Raw genomic sequence first — 23,775 nt, 5'->3', positions numbered from 1 at the left:
TAAATGATTACACTTATGTTATATATAATTAAAAATGACGTTGCTATGGTGAGATAATTGCAAAACTATTGTAAACTATTGCGTCACTTTTTTATTAATTGACTTTCTTTCTGTGAACCACGCTGGCCGTTCTGTATGCAATGGCTAGTAATTAAGTTGTCTATCTGTCATTACTTCATGAGTGTTCCTTTGGACCGAACACAATATCTCTACAGCGTAAGAGCTAACTGCCATGCGAGTCGAAGTCCCCGTATGTTCCTTTTTTACTACTATGACGTCACACACATCAACGCACGCTCACTGGACTGGAACTATACGTTATATTAACACGTGTTGCCACTGACTTATAATTGAAGTGAAGAGCCCGACACTGTGATGGGAATTCTACTTATAGTACATGTAACGGAAATGTACATACACCCGCTTATTGCGACCATTAACATGTGTTTTTTACCAACTGTTCAACGGAATCAAAATCAGGGAATTTTCGGTCATTTTTTGACAAGACTAATATTACTGACTTCTTACTTGACTGTCATCCAGGCAACACAGCGTCCTCATATTGTTTTTATATTAGCTGACGATTTGGGATATTTTGATGTTGGATATCGCAACGGCTCGATCGTCAAAACACCGAATATCGACAAGTTGGCGGCAGAAGGAGTGAAATTAGAACGACATTATGCCCAGCCATCGTGCATGCCTTCAAGAAGCTGCCTTATGATGGGTAGATATCAGGTAAAATTATTATCAACTTAAACTTAATTAATTGTTTTCTGTGTTACCATGTTTTTTTGATAGGAATGTACACGCATTTTCACTTGGAAGAACCGACATTAGGCCCACTGGTTGATATCACAATAATGTCTTCTCACACATGTCAGATTTGATTCTACGCTTGGTAGACTATGTAACTACGTGATTTCATCTAAAATAAAATATACTTTACAATACTATAATCGAATCTTCGTTCAATATGATGCTGTGGGACCCGTATTTGTATAATTTAATATTTAGATAGATGTGCCCGTTGTGGCGGATTATAATTCATTCAGAGCATGAAACCATAACATGGTACACGTCAGTATGTATTGTCGTATGCCTGGGTTAATTTCTTTCTCTGTACATCTGCATCACCATGTCACATCTGTCACTGCTGCAAATGTAGAGTTGAAACACGACCCACTACAGACGATTGAGGATTGACTTTTGTTGCACTCATTTTTTTTAAATATTTCACTCGAAAATGATCAAATAATGAGAACATACTTTGAAGCGAATTAATCTTTCAAATATATTCTGAAAATGAATTGAAACATTCACATGAAATGGGTTCGTTTTGTAATTCATTGTCACAGCTTGTAGAGAGATTATGGATTTTGTTTCTATAATATGGCAACTCTTATCTCCCGGCTTTATCACACGAACAATGCACGGGGACAGTACATATACCTATATACTAATTATCTCTGGAAGGGTCTTATGTCTTTTACCTCATTCAAAACCGTCATTTACAATATATTGTCTGAAAGCCTAGATATAGAGGAACACATTTGAACATACTAACGAGCTAGTCATTTGTTTACACAAGTGTCACGTGACAGACTAATTGTCAGTCCTTGTGAAAAAACATATATAAATGTGTGCAGACTGTTTCAAGGATCTGTTTTTGAATGTTTACGGAGAAGTGTTCAGCTCAGTAATCCACCACTTTGATGGACCATTATTCCGTTATAAACATTGTATTTTAAAACAAAGATAAAGTACATTAACATCTCTCATCGTGCTGTGAATCATCAACACGTGACACTAACGTAGTAACGTAGATTTGACGGGGATCCTAATGAGATAGTTACACTAATTTTTCAAAGTTGAGAAAATACATGAAAAGTGTAGTAACTACTAAATATGAAAGATTTGTTCTACTATTACAGAGGAACTGTGTATGATTACAACAAAATGCTGACAATGTATTGACCAATGCTGCTGTAGAACATATTAAACATGCTATTAAGAGAATCATTTCATACCAAAGGGCGCAAATTTGGGGGAAAATCGTCTGCATGCTGCCAGTGATATATTATTATCGATTGTCAGTATCGTAAATATATCAATCAGGGGATATTTCATTTTAAAATTTTACTGTTCAAAAACCTTCACTGACTGTATACAAATAGGCTATACTGATAACATTGTTTATGTATGTTACGTCTTCGTTTGAAGCTTGGCAGCAGGCAGAGCACTTACTGTTGTCCGGAAACTTCAACCCTTCATTATAATAGCGTACATTTTTAACCAACACAAAATTTAGCGTATCTGTAAGTAAAGGGATTTATTCATGGACATTCAAAGAGGGAAAAATTAGATAAATTTGAGTATCTACTCTGAATTACTGGACAAAAACTATTGCAAAGCTTGCTGGGTAAAATCCAAGCTCTGGTTCGTTTGGTTAAAACATGGAAGGTAAAAAGACCTTCCATGGTTAAAAGCTAGAAGCATGCTACATTAAGACCAAACATAAACAAACTCAAGGGGTAACACCTCTCCATTTTTATTCACAAGCCGCGAATTAATATGTATTATTTTAATACTTTATACCCTAAAATCCGATGAATAAATGAAAAGGCCGACTATTTACTGATCTGTCACCTTAGATTCGTACAGACAAAATACATTAGATACAAACACATCTCGAGAGCACAGCACTGAAACTATAAATATCGTAATAATACATTTAATGTTAATTTAACAGAAAAGTAAAGCATTGTACTTTTTTTGATTTATTTTTTATTTTATTTTTTTATTTTATTTTTACGTTAACCACATATATACAAACATATTAAAATTATCCCATCAAAAGAGGACAATTTCTACACAAAAAATCATGGTAACGAGATAATTATAAGAAAGTATTGTACTTCATGTATATTAATTTTGTTGCATGTTATATTTGCATTTAGGAGTTGGATGTGGTACAATAATTTTTAAAAATATATTTATACCACAATTATTGCCAGCAGAAACCACTCACGAATATAATCCCCACATAAATAAATAAATGCAGATACTGATATGTAAATAGGTTGTACAAGTAAGATAATATGTTATTGGCAGGACGCTGAAAGGTGCAACAGTATGGTCATAACAAAACTAAAACTAAGACATACACATTTGGACATAACAAGAAAGAATATTTAAATTAATTTTAATTTTAGATTTGATATAGACTAAGCTTATTCTGTTCGGTGTGGAAGCTGCTGTTTTATACATACACATTTTTCTATGTACATTTGTACTCTAACATGATTTCGGAGAATTTGTTGGTTACAGTTTATTACGGGATAATTACTTTCTGCTGCTGCGTTGTCTTTGCTTTTAGTATCTTTTAGTAAATAATATGGCTTCTTCCCACTTCACTTTTTATGGGTTTCTGCAGTTTCACTCTTCACATTTTATTAAAAAAAATCAATTCACTTCATTTTTTATAACATAAATATTCTTCACTTAACTTTATATAAGCATTCAATTATTATACTAATTAATATTACTCAGTAAATAGAAACTTTGCATTTCAGATACAATGATTTATTTCATTACAGATGTTATCAGGGTGAACAACTTTCATACTAATAAAGCACTATAGATAGTACTGCTGTTTCTGTTAGTCCTCGATTTGAATTACCAGTAGTCAAAAAACCGGCATATACAATATACCTTCTGTGCATCCAGTCATAACTCAGCTATATATTGTTTTTTGTCATCTTAAGCACATACATCTCATAGTGAGGACATGATGCATGTGCAGGAGTTCATGATTTGACCAAAGATATGTGACTACATGTATTTTATTTCTGTGACTGCTGGTAAATGAGAAGCATATTATAAACTCTTTCCCTGCAAATAGACTAATAATATCATCTTTGAAGTTCGGAAACAAATGCAAACAATAGACATTTATCATGATGCAATCATTTATTTAAATTTCTTGAACATTCATAATTGTTACATAAACAACATTTTCATGTTACTTTCTGTTTCAAAGCAGGATGAAATGTTGTAAACATAGAGACACTATTATAGCCATGCCGTAGTTGATTTATATTCTGAGTTGGCAAGTAATATTATCAATAATCATTAATACTTATAATAAATTTCAAAACAAGAATATGATAGTGCAATTATCTAATTCAGTGACATGACAAGCTTAAATCGGTAGAAATCTCCTGGAGTCATGTTACAGAAGAAGAAACTTGAAACTGACCTACTCAATTTCAAGTTTCAACACTTGATATTGTTTTATAATTTTGTGTCCCCAGGGAAGTACATTTGTAGTCTACATGTATTTGTATCTGAGGTTGACCAAAATTGTTTTTGACAATATATTCCCCAAATATACATGTTTAAAAGCCCAATTTATAATCAGATGCTCAATAAAAGCTATCACTCTCAAATACATTGCATCAAATCTTTTACTGCAATTAAGCTCACACAAGTCCTAAATATCAATTTTGACAAAAACTGACAAAAAACGCACCAAAAATACATATTTCAAAGCCCAAATTTTAATCAGCACTGAATCTCACGTGACTTTATAAGATATATTACTCTCAAATACACTGCATCAAAACCTTTCATGTAATCAAGCTCACAAAGGTCCAAAATATTAATTTTGACCAAAAATGACAAAAAAACACCAAAAATATATGTTTCAATATCCAAATTAAAAAAAAAACATATCATAAAAACTTGTTGTGTAATTGGGCTCACCAAGGAGTACTTAAGGTAGCGAGAGGGGAAAAACTAGAAAAAAAAAAAATTCAAAAAAATTTGGATTATGAAACATTATATTGTGCGCAATGCATTTGGTGCGCAATTTAAGTTTATTCCCAAAAAATGTAGTTGGTAGTAAACATAAATGAAAGTGACCTGGGCTCATATTATAGTCAGCCCGCAGAGTGGTTTGAAGAAGAGCCTGTCGATAGTTACAACAAAAGTTCTGAGTGATTGTCACGGTGACACCGACAGTTCAGACAACGACGGCATCGAGATGGAAATCCTAGATACAGACACTGGTTAATGGTAGAATTACAGTCTGTAAATAAAATTGGCAGTGAAATATTGATGTGTCATTATTGTAAAAAGGGGAATGTCGTTTTGGCTGCAAACACGAATATCCGCCATGGCTGGGGGAGCCATTTTACTATAAGTGCATGAATCCAAAATGCAACTCCACGACTGACATTTTTCCGGCGTCAAAAAGGAGTGGACATTTCTTTTGATGTAAACCGTAAGTTGGTGATCGCAGCTCATGGCATTGGAAAGGGTCGTCGCGCAATGCGTAAATTTAGTAGTTACATGGAATTACCGCCTCCTCTGTCTGGAACCACTCTTCAATACCATCCCGCTCGTGGTTCTCTGTGAGCATGGCCAACGCTACATTTCGTTTTTCATCGGGAGGAAAAAACAGTGCTTACTTGGAAATAATTGATTATAACAAATCCGATAAGGGTACACTCTCCATAGGCAGAAAGATATGCAAACATATCTGTACTTAAAGGCATGTAAGTAAATATATGCTGTCATGATGGCCCGCCCTGTGTTTAGAGAACCGATTGTACTGTTGACGCTGTTTAACATAACAAAGGGGCTTGACAAAATAATTGCGCGGTACGCCATTTTGTTCAAGTTGGCACACACTTTTTAAGAAACAACCAACCATGTTTTCACGATATAACTGTCCTCGCAGATCTGATACTTGTATATTTATAAAATATTATGGGTGTCACACACAACGTAATATTACCGTAATTGGTATAGTACAGGTGTGATGGTTCAAATACCAAAATGGCAACAGTAACAGAAGACTTCCCTGGCGGCGATGATAAAATACGCACACGGAGCCAACAGATGAGGTTTCAACTGGTACTGGTATTATTATACTCTGTAAACATCAAGTACAATAACGCGGTAAAACTCCACTACTCCAATGACTAGATACTTAAACTCCAATACAATTCAACGAGATCTCCGATCTGATCTCAGTGCTGAACAACTCCCCTATATATACCCACACTGTCTATAAATAGACCATTACATCAGTATGCATAATGAGTCTGGAACTTACTACAAATTTCTAGAATGTTCCATTACCTTCTATTGCCTCCAACAGTGTTCTATTACCTATTCAACCAGTTTCTAAAAATTCAACCCAGACACAGTACGGTTTTAGAACATTCTCAGTCACACGGAAGTGGTAAACAAGTCGTATGCGACAATGGGAATGGTAAGCATTTGGTAATTAATTAGCTGTTTATAAGTGGCCAAATTCGAAGAAACATTTTATTGACTTTTATGGAAACTAATTTTTGACTATCATAACTATTGAAGATGTCATCTTTTAACACTTTTCTCTGAGCGAACGATGTACAAATTCCACAATCTATTCGCCACAAAATGGGCTCAAATATGATGTCTCATGGATGTTTATGTGAGCCCTTGACGTTGAGTTACGGCCTTGAGAACATAAAAATTTAGTTTATAAAGTTCAACAGATTTTATCTCCAGAACTATGAGGCACATAAAAATTCCGAGACGAATTTTCAAAGGTCATTATCTTATAAAGCAACAGTGAGAAACATAGAAAAAAGGAACACCGAGAAACGGCCAATCCCGCAAAAAAACTCTATATTTAGGAGGTTCACGGGCACAATTGTAACTTAATCCCCTGAGCAAATATCAATACGAAACATACATGATCACGAAACATACATGATTGTATTCTGCTATATCTCAGCTTTCTGAAAACATATACATTGCCATAACTACATGCCTAGTAACTGGCGAGGAAAGTTCTAATCTCAATTAAACTATAACTTGTATTTCCCTTCTCGCTACCTTAAAACTTTGGAATCACCTATTCAAAATATAATCTACAAATGGTCACAAAATGTAAATAACTGGTTATTAGACAGACAATATATAGCACAACAGGGACACAATGTTTCTGTTTCTACAGCTGTATTTTATGGCTTGCAAGAGGGGACCTTGAACTGTGCTGGCTGTGCTTGTGACTCCTATGGTGGTGGTGTTTTTCTTTTTTCTTCCTCCTACTTCCTTGGTTATTTTCTTCATCCATACTTAGCCTGAAATTACGCATTTTATGTATTAATATAATGTTACAGTCCCCTGTCCAATATTGGGAAACTTTTAATACACTCCTTATGCACGCTCTTGTTGACTGAAATAAATATTTGGTGGCTGAAAAATACCACCTAAAAGTGCACAGATCATCACCAAAACATCACCCGAGTGTGTAAATAAGTTGTCTTAGTTAGTACATACATATCCAAATACGAGACAAAACATCATTTTCACCTCAATGTTTGCCTCAAAAGACCCCTAACTTTCCCCCAAATCATATGTATTGCACAAGGCAAAAAGAACAAAAATTGCTTGTTTTCGGTAAACCTACCTAACCATATTTTTGAGGAAATCCAAACACTTATTTTAGGCAAATTAGCAGTTTTTTTGTTATTTTATGCAAATTAGCTATGCTCATTCCGACAGAGCTGTGATGAATTTTAATTTATTTTACTGCCTATTTACTGCCTACTGTCTATTGACTTTGTCATTTTGTAAAAATCTATCATTAAAACCAACTTGGATTTGAAGTTCGACCATGATTATACATTATTACGATTATTGTATTAATAACCAAAGAGTGCAATGAAAAACAAATTAAAATTAAATGAAAACCCTACCTAATTACCCAGTTGTCATGGCATTGTATACTGTATTAAACCCATGGCCAGATGGCATTATTCAGTGACAAGCGTTTATTTCATATGGCCAAACATTAATTTCACGGTAAACAGAAACACAACCGGTCATTTGGGATGTCTGCAAACTGTAGTGTAACCGTGTAACATGCAACCTGATTCGTTCTGTGATGCCAAGGATGAAAATAACAACCAATCACAGTGGGCGATTTGTACAACACGGATAGCAGGCAGTTTTGCTTTTCACCTCTCCATCATTCATGCATCGGCCATGTGGGGCAGTCATGTTGCCTATGATTATGGATGTCGTCGCCAGTGAGCTCTACTAAACAGTGGGGGAACAACTGTAATCATGTGTACCATAAACGTTCGGCTAACCTTTTTATGCGTAGTCATGCAGTACTGTCAGTGCTCGTCAGTCATTCCGAGCACCAGCTCGTCTGCAAAATTGTTCCGTTTTAGACTTAACAGACATGCGCAATCGCGATAGACGTCAGAGCTTCTTCATTACATGCATTCTGATTGGTGTAGGGTACTTGACCGTCAGTTGACAAGCGAATAAAGATGCGGGTAACATATTACGCTTTTAGTCCCTTTTATTACCAAGCAAGATTTTGTTGTGCAAGAATCAGCGAAGCCGGCGATGTTCGGCAATGTATGCCATGTATGATATTTGTATCGCTTCCAAATTTATAAGAAATTGACTTCAGTTTCCTAAATTTATAAAATAATCACAACGATATTCACTTTCTATAACTCAAACAGGTCACTTTTACAATTTTTATAAGATTTTCACTTCGTTTTTTTACAGTTTCTAAAAAGCATCACTTCGATTTTTACACCTTTTAAAACGGGTACTTCGCACTTCGTTTTTTACCCATGCGGAGGCCCTCTTTTGCATGTCGTTACGAAGTGTGTCCCGTACTCAATATCCATAGCTGCAGTACATTAATCGCAAATGCTTTTGAAAATCAGAGTTTTAGGTTTTATTTGTTCGATTTTGAGACAGTGATTGCGGAGTATGAATTTAGTCAACTGTTCTCTTAGTTTGATGTTTTCAATATCAACGAGATATTTTTCTAGTCTAAATATCTTTTTGAAATCTCTGTATGGTCTCAGTTTATTTTTTTCTCCGAAGCTATTCTTATCCTCTTACTGAATATCATTTTTCCAAATCAATTCGAAAGATTTTTTAATTTGTTTGTCTAATATTTTTGATTTGGTTTCTATTATTTTTTCAGTGTTAATAATTCCTGATTTGTTGATATTAGCAAGTTGGGTTTCCACTTCATTGTACCATTTACTGTTAATTTTCTTGTTTAAATCTGCAGCATCAGTGTTGTATTCAATATGCGATTGCAATATTTGATCATTTGTCTCTTGATGAATACATCTAAAGGGTATCTGTCGAGTTCTCCGCAAATGCCAATTTTGGAAGTATTTTTGAGATGCCAAGTAAAAACCGGCTGTATGTAGCTTAGGTGTACACACTCGATGGTAGATTTTTAATTACTTTCACCCCCGGATAAACTAATATTGGTCGGATCAGCTTATCGAATAGTGATTAAAATGTAGTTATTTTTAACCTCTGTTAAATAATTAACAAATTTAGGTTACGTTAGGGTCAGGTGTTTAATTTAGATTAACTTCTTTTTGCTAAAAAAAATAGGTTATTGTTTTTAAATTAAAGTCTATTTGATTTATTGAACACTGTAATTTTTCCAGTCAATTTCCAGTTATTGGAATATTTTAATACATGTAGTTTATTAGACACAACTGTAAGCCTTTTTTTGTTTCAGGGAGCATCACGATATAAAGAAGACAACTAAATGGGGTGTTAAGTAGAGTTGGTGGTTTATATACACTTTGATAAAAAAAATACCTGGAAAATCATTAATAAAAAAATATTGAATGAGATATTTCAGAAGTTGTAGGAGACTGAGTTATTTGTAAACAATGACGACAGTTTTTACCGGTAAATGTATCTGTCAATCTTTAAAGGGGAACCTTCCAAGCCCGGGGATTGCACTAAAGAATCATGGGCCAATATTGTTTATGTTATTTATAAAGTTAATCTATCTGTTGTTATCTATTGTAATTTTAATCCGGAAAGTTAGTTTGTTGTGAGATTAGGCTTAACTGGAAGTACCCCTTTAGGTGCATCTTACTAGTATTAGACACAATATACACTTCATCTACGCAATATACAAATAACTTAGCAGTGCTGGTTTGTTTAATATTTCAAACACCCATTTGAGTGAGTAGCGTCATAAGAAAATGTAAATGTTTTAACTAGCTATAGTGATTCAACTAAGTTGAGAGAAGTATTTTCGACTGTAAAAAAATATTAGAAAGAAGTCTATTCTTAATACATATAATCATTACATTTCAATGGAATTTAGTATATGGATTTTCTGGGGAAAATCCACAGATGTGATTAGTTCAAATTAGTTTAAATTGTTATTAGGCAATTTCTGATATCTCAAAATATCAGATTTGAATAGAACTTTTGTTACAAATGTAAATTCAAATTCATGTGTTAGTATTATAAACATTTCAATTCTTTCGATCTCATTGTGTTCACGTTAACAGACTAATATCAGCTGCCAACCTTCTTGCTTGAAAGATATTACATTTTCAATTAATTTTAAATATTCCTCGAGACTCAGGAGTTCTGTCTATGCTTGCTTTGATTTTGTCAACCATATGAATACATTGAGATGGGAACGACGAAACCGTATTCGGCTTCACGCATAAGCACTATAGACTTGTCCGACCCGAGGTAATTGTTTAGTGTGTAGGATGTTGCTAAATATATAATATAATGAGAGATGCGTATGAACTGAAAAATATATTTTGCGATCTGCACATTACATTAAGTCATTCAACAGGATGCATTAAATAAAAAACATGGACTCAGCATTGTGAATGTCTGTATTAGATATTATATATTCAAATAAATGTCATGAGTAATGTGTAACAAACACACTTACATAGATAGTGCTCATAATTATGGAACAAAATAATTTTGTATTTGTATAGTACTATTTACTATTATTTGTACTAAATAATTATTAATTAAAAGGGCAATAATAAATTGAGCATATCATAGCGCGCGTGCGCACTAATTTTATCGCACGACACCGCCACGTTTGTTAATCAGGTAATTTATACAAACTGTAACAGGTGCAATGTTGGCGGTATTACATTACACAAACTTTATTTATTATTTATTCAAATGGCTCACAAAATGTTCTTGTGCCATAAACCAGATTCACACAGGATTCAACTATAAGTGCACAGATGGGTCGGGATCCCAACTATGTATGCACCCTGATACAATAACGATACCGATGAAGTTAAAAGAGAATGGATATGCCACCCATATGGTTGGTAAATGGCATCTCGGCAATATCAGATGGGAGTGTCTGCCAAATGCAAAAGGATTCGACACGTTCTTCGGTATGTATCAATGTTAATACGTAGTACGATGTAAGTACATTAATTAACATTTTGTCAGCTTTCAGGTCAGGGAGTTGATATTATTGATATTACATTATAGTATGTAGGTATAGCATGATTATAGTATGTAGGATAATTGTTGCCCGGCAACTGCAACTCGGGATTTATTTTATTTATATGACCAGTATGTACAGTCGGTTAAATGAATAAATGACGTTCAATTTATTTATATATATATAAATTGAACGTTACAAAATAAAACGAATAGCTACGAGTCAAATATCATGCACAAATTCTGGTGGACGGACGTTTCGGCTCTGGACGTTTTGGCCTGGGTGGTTCGGGCGAGAGTTTCGACCAGGGCAGACGTTTCGGCCCGTGGCTCTCTTCTGTGAAATAATCTTATCGTGTTATCTTATTGCTAGGTTACCATGGGGCATCAGAAGATTATTACACACACTTTTCTCCAGCGGGCCGCGAGTGTCGTGATTTGTGGCGAAATCGTGATGACGTTGCACAAGAATATTATGGCCAATATTCTACACATATATTTACAAATGAAGCTTTAAATATTATTGAAAACCACGATGTTAGTAAGGTGAGCAAATAAAATTTAAAAAGATTAAGACACAGATTTATTTTGTAATAAAAATAATAAAATTACTTTTTCTCTTTCATCAGCCAATGTTTCTGTATTTACCATACCAAGCTGTTCACGGCCCATTGCAAGTACCTGAGAAGTATTATAACATGTACGAACGGCCCCTAGATGATATCAGGCGAAAATACGCTGCTATGGCAACCTGTATGGATGAAGGAATCGGAAATGTGACCAATGCTTTGAAACAACGTGGAATGTGGGACAACACAGTATTTATATTTGTATCCGGTAAGTCAATGCCGGGACGCAAATAGAATCGTACAAGGTTCTGAGCAGCAATACGAGCGGGAAGATAATTTCGGGATTAAAGGACGACACATTGCCGGAATTGCGTGTTATAAATCAGCACCATCAGGTTTTTATGACGTCTTAGCTTTATACTATCACACGATAATGTAAATCCCTATTCGGATAATGTAAATCCCTATTCGCAAGTAAATTAATTTCCCTAAAAAGTCCCTATATTTAACTAAATTTTAAACTAAAATTGATTGTGTTTTATTTAGACGATAATGAATCGTCCACAGCATTGTTTTGGAGTCAGGAGCTAAACGCGATAACGTCTTCGCCTTTGCCTCGCACATTATCTTGAGGCCTTTCTCCTCGTCCAATATGGCGCTATGGGGGATTCATTATTGTATAATGGGCGAGACGCAGTCGCACCTCATCTAAGCACTGTTATCACACAATAATGGCCAGTGTCCTTTATTTCAATTATAATACCATGGGCTGTTAGGAAATTGAATAAACATCCAGCGATAGCTTGAGAAAAAGGAATAGACAGTGTGGTTAGCGCGTCGAGAACGCTTGTATTTCGCATATAAGTTCACGTGGAACGTTTTGCGAACAAATGCACATAGATAAATTTTCAGATGAAAATAAAATATTTATTCAAGTTAACCTAAATAATTAACGATCGGCTTGTTGCCCAGGGCTTGTTGTTTCAACTATTCGATAAAAATATGGGAAAATTATTGAAGTTGACGAGTCGTTTGTGCATTCGCCTGAAACGTATCCCTGCTCCCCGTGTGTGCTTCGCTAACGAATACAGACGTGAGAAGCCGTGGTACCTCAAACACAGCCCTGTTATCCGAAATCTGCATGTGGTACCGATGGCCAGTGAAAATGCGGCGTTTCAATAACGAGCAGTACAATGCATTATAACTACATATATTAAAATCATTTATTACATCCGTTCGCAGACAATGGTGCTCAATTTCCTACTGGAGGACGGAACTGGCCTTTACGTGGCGGGAAAGGCAGTGTGTTCGAAGGAGGCATTAGAGTTGTTTCCTTCGTCACCAGTCCATTGATAGAACGACCTCAGCGTTCGAGTAACGAAATGATTCATTTGACAGATTGGCTTCCTACGTTGACGCATTTAGCTGGTGGAACAGTTGATGATGTTGAACTCGATGGCGTTAATATGTGGGATACTATAAGGTTATTACTCATTTGCTCATAGTGTGTCTGTTTACACTCCTGTTTTGGTGATCGTACAGTCAGCATTTTTTTAACGACCCACCCTATATTACAGTACGTTCGCCATATCCTTCATCACAGTCAGACTTACATACAGCCCCTTTTTTATTCTTTGTTGTTTTTCACCATTTATACACTCCCATAACATTTTATTTTAGTGAAAAAAACAAAAAATAAACAAGGGACTGTATACAAGTCTAAGTCAGCTAGCATGCAATTAATCTACTGATAATTTACTATATGGGGGCCGCCATCTTGAATACGAATTAAAACTAAATAGAGACACGTTGAAAAACGCGTTTTTCAGATTTTTAGAAATCAGAAAAAAAAATATTTTCACAGCCAAACGACCCCTTTAAGCAAAATTAAGCTAACTGCTAACAGAATTCTGCCGAATTCGTCATTTTTGTGTGGAAAAATTCCTTGCATACGAACACCTAATTACACGTAGAACACTTTCACGGGTTTTTTGAAACCGAAGTCATCATCTAAATTTAAGACCGTCTCTGATTGGCTCCTGAGTTGGATGACGAAGATTAGATTTGATGCAACTCGTCACGTTGCGTACATCGTTTGTATATTTCAACAGATGTTTTCACCTGATGCATTAACAAATTTATTATACAATGTCATCTTTTTATTTTTTACTAATTATTTTTATAGTAAAGGTAGTGCTACACCACGTAAAGAACTTCTCGTGCAAATCTCCCCTCCTCATGGAGTGCGTGATATAGGACATGAACCCTGGTATAAAAATGGAATGTTTGACGTCACCACCAATTCAGCTATTATTGTGGGTAACTGGAAACTTGTGACGAATGAAGGTTAGTTTGACATGACGTCATTAACTGAAAATGTACAACATTCATTGTTCTTTGCTAATTTGGAAAACAGTATTTTTCATGAGACTATGGGATGCGTTTGTGTATTTATTTATAAAGCATTTTAATTGATTTAAATATATTATATTATTTTTTTAAATGCGGTTATTTGCCAATAATAAATACTATTCTAAATCAGTTATATAGAAATAACCAGTTAACGTTTTGGTTTTGTTTATAAATAATTTGATCTGATAATCACTGTATTAGTTTCTTCATTTATATTCATGGGAATTATACACAAACAATTGCGTGGCATATATAATGAGAAAGGTGTGTCATATTATTTTATTTTATTTAGAAATAAATACCATTGTGCTTAAGTAAGCTAGTTATTTATAAATAATAATACAGATTCATTTATTTCCTATTTCATTGCTGAATAAATGCGAAATAACGAATGTAAATAACGAAGCATGAGCATCGTCGACTATAACTTTATTTATAAACCATCGACGTTGGTGGCGTTTTCATGATTCATATACATGTACACATAATTTTAATATAGCTATGTTTACAAGTCCAATGGATTATAATAACTAATTAATGGAAATTAACACTTTTAGCATACTCGGCGCGACAAAAATCATGAAACTGGTGTACGTGTACGCACGTTTATTATTTATTATTGTCGCATACGACTTATTTACCACTTCCGTGTCACTGAGAATGTTCTAGAACCGTACTGTGTCTGGGTGGAATATTCTATATTTTTTAGAAAATGGTTGAATAGGTAATAGAACACTGTAGGAGGCAATATAAGGTAATGGAATATTCTAGAAATTGGTAGTAAGTTCAAGACTCATTATGTATGCTGATGTAATGGTCTATTTATAGACAGTGTGGGTATATATAGGGAAGTTGTTCAGCACTGAGATCAGATCAGCTGTATCACCGCCACGCCGGGTAGAGTTGAAACTTTCTAACTCGTACATACAGCTGACGTCGTTTCAAATTTCAACGATTCAACTTCATTTACTTGTTATATACCGACCAATGCGCTCTCCAGCTCATCCAGCTATCAACACTATTTTCCAGTGGCGGCGCCACGGGGGGAGGGGGGGGCAGGAGTGGGGACATATCGGGGTGGTGTTGGAGGCGTCGGCCCTCCAAAATCAAGCTGAAACATTTTGTGTCAGCAAAATGCAGGAAATAGCGTTTCAGAGGGTCTATATTTCAGAATTATTAAGGGGGGCATGCTCCCCCATGCAAAATTTCGTGTCGCCGCTTGAGAAGCTGGCGAATAGAGTGCTATTTCAAAATAGGCAAAACTCTTCTAAGTTCAATTTTCGGTTTGAAAATCTTTGCAGTAAAAAGTTCTTGACCACATATAGATATTGAACTCACTAAAATTATTCCGCCACAATAAGTTATTACAATAGATTTTTGGGCTTAATTAAGTAATTTTTTTTAGTTTTATTTTCGATATTTTTTCGTGTAACGAATGTGGGAATATACCTGACTTGACTAGATTCTACTTGCCTTTGATCTATTATTATTTTCGTTGGGCCCGTGGTCACAGACTCTAGCGCGACAATAAAATGAACAGTAATTAAATCGAAAATAAGTTCATTTCAAAATTATATTGTTGAAAGGATGATGTCGCCATCACAGATAGAACTTCGAGAACCACAGCTAAACTTAAAATTATGATAAATTACGCCAAAAAACAAAATGTTTGATTCTAGAATATATTAGAAATTCAGCTTGCCATCATTAGCCACGGATCTGTATTTCCGCTATTCTATTTACTGGCCACGGTTGCATTTCCGCTATTCTATTTACTGAGCACGGCTGCCCACTATTCTATTTACTGAACATTATAGCATTTCCGCTATTCTATTTACTGGCCACGGTTGCATTTCCGATATTCTATTTAATGAACACGGCTGCATTTCCACTTTTTTTATTTACAGGTTACTACGGTGGGCATGTCGTGCCACCCGAACTTGAATCACAAATTGGAGCAGAACGTATCCCACCACCAGAATCAAAGCGTGGTAGATTAGTATGGTTATTTCACATCGGCGAGGACACGAAAGAAAAACACGAGATGAGCAATGAAAGACCAGATATAGTATTTAGATTGCTGGAACGACTGAGAGGGTACCAAAGCCACGCTGTATTCTGTAGACATAGCTACGCTAGTTTGGGGTGCACTCAAAGGGGAAATCGTTGGGGACCACCGCTAGGAATGTGATTTGTTTGTTCAGGAACAAAATATGATGTTTCAAATAAATTATGAAATTGTAATATGTACAAAGTAATTCATATTTTCATTTTGGAGTGTAGTTTTTGTATGGTGTTTACAAAATCCCACAGTAAAGTAGAACTAACATACACAATACGAAATAAAATCACATATCGTTAATGTCATTTAGAAGTCAACGAACAAAAACCAATAAATAACAAACAAACGACTTTATTAGAGTACCTAGTCAAAAGATTGAAAGTGATATGTATGAACCTTTAGCTTGATAGCCGAAAATTTGGTGTCATGTGGCACCAGCCAAGTGACGTCAAATAGTTATGGTTTCAAGGGACACATGCTATTACTAGTAATTCTAGTAAATCTTTGCAATTGATATTAATGATATCTGCATAAAACACATTATTGATATACAAATCGTTCTCTAGAAACAAGTCCTATAATTTGAAAACGAGTACCTTATGTTGGTTTAAAACTCTGCATTTATACTAAACGTATGTTGGTAAAAGTCGAATATTGCTGGAAAGGGTTTAGTATGATGGTAAAATTGAAATGATCTTTTTTGGTACACAACCTGACAGAAAGTTGCCAATCAGAGTGAAATGCAAGACAAGTACGACAAATAAGTGGATTAATCTCAATTGCATACATCATTATTAATCACTATATAGATTTCTGTTTCCCGGCAGTAATTGCACATTTCGGTACAGTCCGTCTTGTTCCTAACAAATAATCACAGTCTAACAACGCATAGATAACGATTAGAATTATATATATATATAAATACTGTAAAACATGTCTTTTTCGCGAATTTAGCGAGAGAACTGATTCGCTAATTCAAGAAGCCGCTAAATGACTTTATTATAAAACAGCAAAACAGACGTGGAAATAAAGTTTTCCAATCTTTCGTCAATAGTCGATATCAAAATAATCAAAACCATCACTACAGTCAACGTGAATACCAGGGTGGACCTTATGACGAATCATACAAGCAATACCCTCTTTGGTTAAATCAAAAGGAAGAAGCTGGACGATATTCTAGTGAACATTACAATGACATTCAGTATCCAAATAGATACAGTGACAATAAATATAACAAACATTCTCATTTGTATCTGGATAGCTGGTATAAATGGGAACCATATCATAGTCAACCACGGTATCAACAGGAATGGTAATGTAAAAAACATAGCAGAAAAACCTAAATTTATTTTATACATGTATCAGTAACATTCAAAGTACATAAAAGTCTGGTATGGTATTCGTAGTGATTATGTCTATTCCTCTTTCTCCCACAAGGCAATACCCAATATGTACCAAGTCTAAGTTAATCAGTTGCAAAGATCAAATCTGCTGTAACGTGATACATATGCTGTGCATAGTAAGTTGTACTTGGGTATAAGGCTGACTACAAATGAATTGAACTTGGGTGTTGGTCACTACAAATAAATTGAACTTGGGTGTTGGTCACTACAAATGAATTGAACTTGGGTGTTGGTCACTACAAATGAATTGAACTTGGGTGTTGGTCACTACAAATGAATTGAACTTGGGTGTTGGTCACTACAAATGAATTCAACTTGGGTGTTGGTCACTACAAATAAATTGAACTTGGGAGTTGGTCACTACAAATAAATTGAACTTGGGAGTTGGTCACTACAAATAAATTTAACTTGGGAGTTGGTCACTACAAATAAATTCAACTTAGGGTTCTGATAAATTACACTTGGCTGACAGTGACTACAACTAAATTGAACTTGGGGTCTATTGACTACAACTAAATTATACTTGGCTCCACATTATTTCCAGCAATCAGACTATGGAAAGTCTGGTTACCTGGAGTGCAAAGAAGAACTTCAGTTGACAACAAAGCTTATTATAAATCTTTTATCTTCTTTGTACTAATCCTGTGAAATACAGTATATATGTCACTTACATGCATCTATGCATTGAACAGTTATATACTTATACTATACTATACCACTACATAAACCACCAAACCCTGGGGCCCACACTATATAACAACTAGTCTTTATTTTCCACGATTTCCTCTTCCTCTTTGTCCACCTCTTTGTCTTCCTCTTGATCCACCTCTTGCAATTGCAGGGGTTCTTCTGCTTTGTTGTCTTCCTGCATCTCGTCTGTGTTCCCACAGCCACCTTGCTTCTGCTTGATCAGTTGCTTCTGTTTGTGTCACCTTCTGCCCTTTGCCTGCATTACATGTTATTTCATGGTGATATGGAAGGAAGCAATCACGACACAAGGAAATTCCACATTCATTGCATTTGTAGACGCTGTACACGTAGTGGCCCTTCTGAGTTTTCCTTCCTATCTTAATGCACATTCTACAACTAGCACCTCTGCCCTCTCCTTTAACCAGGTGGTGATTTTGTATGTATTGAGAACTGGTTCAGCAGTCGTCACTCTCTGTTTTCTTGAGCAAAAGCCACCGATCATAGCACAACCAACTTCTACTTGGAATGCTTTATGCGTTTTCTTCTCATCAACTACTTCTTTGTAGATAATGTAGCTGTTGCAAATGGCAGTATCTAATAAGTAGAAGAAGACATACTTCCACCATTTGTGGGCCTGACGTTGGGAAGTGAAATAAGATCGTATTTGATTAGCACGATCCACTCCACCCATGTATTTATTGTAATCACCTACAATATCAGGAGCTGGAAGGCTGTAGACAGATTTTCGATGGGTTGTGGGTGACTTGATGAATCTGTTGATCCTTCCATCATTGAATCTAAATCCTTCTCGGCATGTAGAAAGCAGATTTAATAATTTTGAATCTTTATAAGAGACAACAACATGATCGTCTTTCTGTCTTGCAGCAAACTGCCCTCTGCATAGGTTTTTGACTTTGTCACTTGCTGGGTTTCTTCTGGGATTTGTGCGAAGGGCATTTGGGAATCCCCTTCTATCTTGGCGCATACTTCCAACAACATAGGTATGGTGATAGTCCAGGAGCCTACTGGCCATCTCAATGCTGGTATAATAACTATCTGTGTAGAGAACATGATGTAATCCAGTGAATGGCTGGATTAAATTCTCGCATAAGGCAGCAGTTTTGGAAACGTTTCGCATATCCTCTTCATGACTTCCAGTACTAGTCATAAATTTGAGATTAGCCACGTAATTTGAATGACTATCTGCCAAAACATATACTTTGAACCCTTTGGCTCTGGGTTTTCCCTGGATGAACACAGTTGGAATTCCATTATATCTTCCTTTATACCCAATGATGGCTTCGTCTATTGCCACCTCACAATGAAGATTATACATCTGTTGCGATTGATGTATTACAGTTTTCAGTATTGGTGCAACTTTATACATTGGTCTATGTCTTCTCTCTGTAGCTCTCTCAGCAGGATTACTTATATTAGCTGGATCATTTCTTGCATCATTGACATGAAAATATTGCAATATTTTTTGAAACCTATTACGGCTCATTACACCTGAAATTTTTTCATTTCTTAAAGCAGTATTTGTTGACCAATAGTCATTCAGTTCCCCTTTTGGATCAACACCCATAATTATCATGATGCCTAGAAATGCTGCCATCTCATCATCATCTTTGATTTTAGCCAAGTACTTGTCCGCTCCTTTGTTTCTTTTTATATATTTTGCATAAGCATTAGTCTCTCTTCTGAGTTTTGTCACAAGCGATTTAGGAAATATTTTTTCAAAAGCACTTATTGGTGTAGGTATGTCTGCTTTGTTCACATTGGGACCAGGATGTTCACCTGTGAACTCTTCAACAACATGTCTTCGGAGTGTCGGAGTTCAACCATCACTATCAGCAACATTGTCATCATCTTCATCATTAGAAACACATGTAGGTTCAATATACTCTGAGTCACTTGGCCAGGTTGTTTCTATTTGTGTGTGAGCATGAATGCGATGATGTGTGCTGTTCCTGTCATCATCATCAGAGTCCATCTCTTCACCTGATGTAGTGTCCATGCCACTGTCAAGATTAGGAGGTACTACCCCATTTTCACCATCATCATCACTACTATAAAGGTCACTTTCATCACCACCCTGATTCTCTCTGCCATCATCATTTCCATCATCCTGATCGTCATTGCCATCACCTTGATCATTGCCATCACCATCCTCATTTTCATTACCATCACCATCCTGGTTTTCATTACCATCATACTGATTTTCATTGTCATCACCCTGATCTTCATTGCCATCACCATCCTGGTTTTCATTGCCATCACCATCCTGGTTTTCATTGCCATCATCCTGATCTTCATTGCCATCACCATCCTGGTTTTCATTGCCATCATCCTGATCTTCATTGTCATCACCATCCTGGTTTTCATTGTCATCACCCTGGTCCTCATTGCCATTACCATCCTGGTTGTCATTGCCATCACCCTGATCCTCATTGCCATCACCCTGATCCGCATTACCATCATCATGATCCTTATTGCCATAACCATGCTGATTTTTATTGCCATCACCCTGATCATCATTGCCATCACCCTGGTCCTTATTATGATCACCAACTAGGTTCTCAATACCATTACCACCCTGGTTCTCCTCAGTCTCAATTGTCTCATTGTCCCTTTCACCAGTCACATTACTAGTACTCCCATGACCCTGTCTCTTTTTATGATGTCTTGGCCGTTTTCTGCGTTTAGTGGTTTGTGCAGAATGGGGATCACATGTATCACTATCACTGTCTGCATAACTGATCTTATGATGTTTTGAGCGCTGTCTGCGCTTACGAGAATGAGAACCTACATGACTGGGGACACTAGTATCACTAGTAGTGTCCATAGGAATAACTTGGTTATCTCCTAGCTGATCATTTTGTACCCTCTCCTTCGATTCAGTTGGCAAATGATGCTTCTTCACCCTCACTTTGCCAGATCTATTCTTAGACGATTCTGTAATGAGATCATGTTCTTGTTCAGTTATATTCAATGAAGCTATATCTTGGAGAGTCATGTTTCTTGCAAGAGTAACAATCTGTAGAACCATGCACTGCAATGACAGTAACAAATGAAGACTATTAGCCCATAATTCCAAAGTATGAAATCAATTCATTTACTCATTGATTTTATCAAATGTAGTATGATAATCTGATTTACAGGAAATGTTGTGGAGGCAAGTCATATACAGTATTCATATGTAATTTAGGAATAGCCTAGTACATGTAGTTAGCTTTCATGGTCACCCATGTTATATAATATGGTTGTTTATTTGCAAAGCAAACAACCAAGTTCAACTGCCTTCTTTCATGAAAACAAAGGTTGCTTCATTTCTATTTGCACAAGCCCAAGTGTAACTTGCTCAGTTTCTTGATTGTCTACGTTCAATTTACTTGTAGTATAGAATCACCCAAGTCTAACTCAATCAGTTTTTTTGACCATCCAAGTTGAATTTATTTGTAGTGGAGACAACCCAAGTTCAACTTATTTGTAGTGGAGACAACCCAAGTTCAACTTATTTGTAGTGGAGACAACCCAAATTCAACTTATTTGTAGTGCAGACAACCCAAGTTCAACTTATTTGTAGTGCAGACAACCCAAGTTCAACTTATTTGTAGTGACGACAACCCAAGTTCAACTTATTTGTAGTGCAGACAACCCAAGTTCAACTTATTTGTACTGAAGACAACTCAAGTAGTACTTACTATGTTTGCCCATGGTCCAAGTACAATTTACTCAGTCTGCACAGTGCTGGAAAAATCTCTAGTAGGAGCAGCAAAAAGCTGTGTATATCCTTCAGTTGCAAAAGGCAAATAATGCTGTACACTGCAAAAGTATGCTAAGTATGTTTACTTTCTGGACTCCCTGGTGAAATTAGCCTAGATATTGAGTCACCCCTTAGGGAGGGGCAGATGACCTTTGCATACTGATTTGAACTTGGTAGAAAACACAATAGGTTCTTGGTAAACATAGCAACTTGTACTTGGTGCAGAAAGGGTGTCAGCCTGCAGGCACCCAGAAGCACCATAACAAGTTAGACTTGGGAGGTACATTTACAAAGAAAAAAAAATGTTATGCTAATTTATTTGTTTTGTGTTTCGGTCTACAACCCTATGTATTTACAATGGGCATGAAAATAAAAACTCTACCAATTAGCAGTTCCAATCTTACAGTTGGTAGTTAGAACATTCATGGGTTAGGTGACAAGACTGAAGAAGTCGATTTTTTATCAATTTTGAAAAGATTTGACATTTTATGTTTACAAGAAACTTGGTTAGGTGTTAGTAGTAGTAGTCATGTATTAGATATCGATATATACAGTTATTTTAGATCTGATAGAAAAGGGATTCAGGGGGTGTGGCTTTAATATTTAAAAATGAATTGAAAGCCGGTTTAAGTAAAATTAATTCTGAAATTAATGATTTCTTATGGTGTAAGCTACACAAAGAGTTTTTCCCCTGCAATTTAATATTTATTTGAGATGTATTTATATTCCTCCTGCAAACTCTGTGTATCATTTGGATCACGATTACTTTGACATACTAGATAAAGAAATTACAAGATTCTCCCAACAGGGGTAGGTTATAATTATGGGGGATTTCAATAGCCGTACAGGAAACCTAGTAGCTTATGTTTCATTCGATGATAACTTTCATATACCAGTGCCAGATAATTATACACCAGATCAGTTCACACAAGATAAAGTTTCTAACAAATTTGGAAAACAATTAATAGAGATCTGCTTAAATAATAACATCATAATTAATAATGGTAGAACAATAGGTGATTCAATTGGCAACTATACTTACCATCACCCAATGGGTTCAAGCACAGTCAGCTGGCGCACACGTGATAATAAAATAAATGCGATATTTACTATATGGGGGCCGCCATCTTGAATGACGCATAAAACTAAATAAGAGACAAGTTGTGAAACGCGTTTTTCAGATTCCTACAAATCAGGACAAAAATACCAATCTTTCACAAAAATACGGTAGAACATAGAACACTAAGCCGGGGTATTTGAAACCGAAATTGTCATCTAAGCGTTAGGCCGTCGCTGATTGGCTGCTGTGCTGGAATGCCAATTTTTAGTTTCAAATACCCCGGCTTAGTGTTCTATGTTCTTCGCGTAATTAGGTGTTCGTATGCAAGGGATTTTTCCACACAAAAACGACGAATTCGGCCGAATTTTGTTATCGGTTGGCTTAATATAACCCCAACGGACCGTATTTTTGTGAAAGATTGGTATTTTTGTCCTGATTTGTAGGAATCTGAAAAACGCGTTTCACAACTTGTCTCTTATTTAGTTTTATGCGTCATTCAAGATGGCGGCCCCATATAGTAA

At 35.8% G+C, this 23,775-nt stretch overlaps 1 protein-coding gene and 1 long non-coding RNA gene across 2 annotated transcripts in view; one reads left to right on the top strand and one right to left on the bottom strand.

Moving 5' to 3' along the window:
* LOC100371615 (uncharacterized) overlaps positions 1–16,531 on the top strand; it is a 50,168-nt gene extending 33,637 nt beyond the window's left edge. The window contains exons 10-16 of the mRNA XM_085507102.1: positions 553–738; positions 11,051–11,240; positions 11,666–11,838; positions 11,922–12,129; positions 13,104–13,344; positions 14,047–14,207; positions 16,181–16,531. Of these exons, the coding sequence (XP_085363228.1) occupies positions 553–738; positions 11,051–11,240; positions 11,666–11,838; positions 11,922–12,129; positions 13,104–13,344; positions 14,047–14,207; positions 16,181–16,464 (1,443 nt within the window). The 3' untranslated portion in view covers positions 16,465–16,531. The remainder of the gene's footprint in view (positions 1–552; positions 739–11,050; positions 11,241–11,665; positions 11,839–11,921; positions 12,130–13,103; positions 13,345–14,046; positions 14,208–16,180) is intronic.
* Positions 6,751–8,299, bottom strand: LOC146735090 (uncharacterized). Its single transcript, XR_014931406.1, has 2 exons — positions 8,157–8,299; positions 6,751–7,142 (listed from the first exon to the last, which is right to left on the bottom strand). It is a non-coding gene; the product is annotated as an uncharacterized LOC146735090 (long non-coding RNA).
* Positions 16,532–23,775: the final 7,244 nt, after the last annotated feature.

This window comes from Saccoglossus kowalevskii, chromosome 13 (assembly GCF_978046115.1).
Source record: "Saccoglossus kowalevskii chromosome 13, keSacKowa6.1, whole genome shotgun sequence".
Lineage (NCBI taxonomy): Eukaryota > Metazoa > Hemichordata > Enteropneusta > Harrimaniidae > Saccoglossus > Saccoglossus kowalevskii.
The sequence above is the reverse complement of the archived record's forward strand: the minus strand, read 5'-3'. Positions and strand labels throughout refer to the sequence as shown.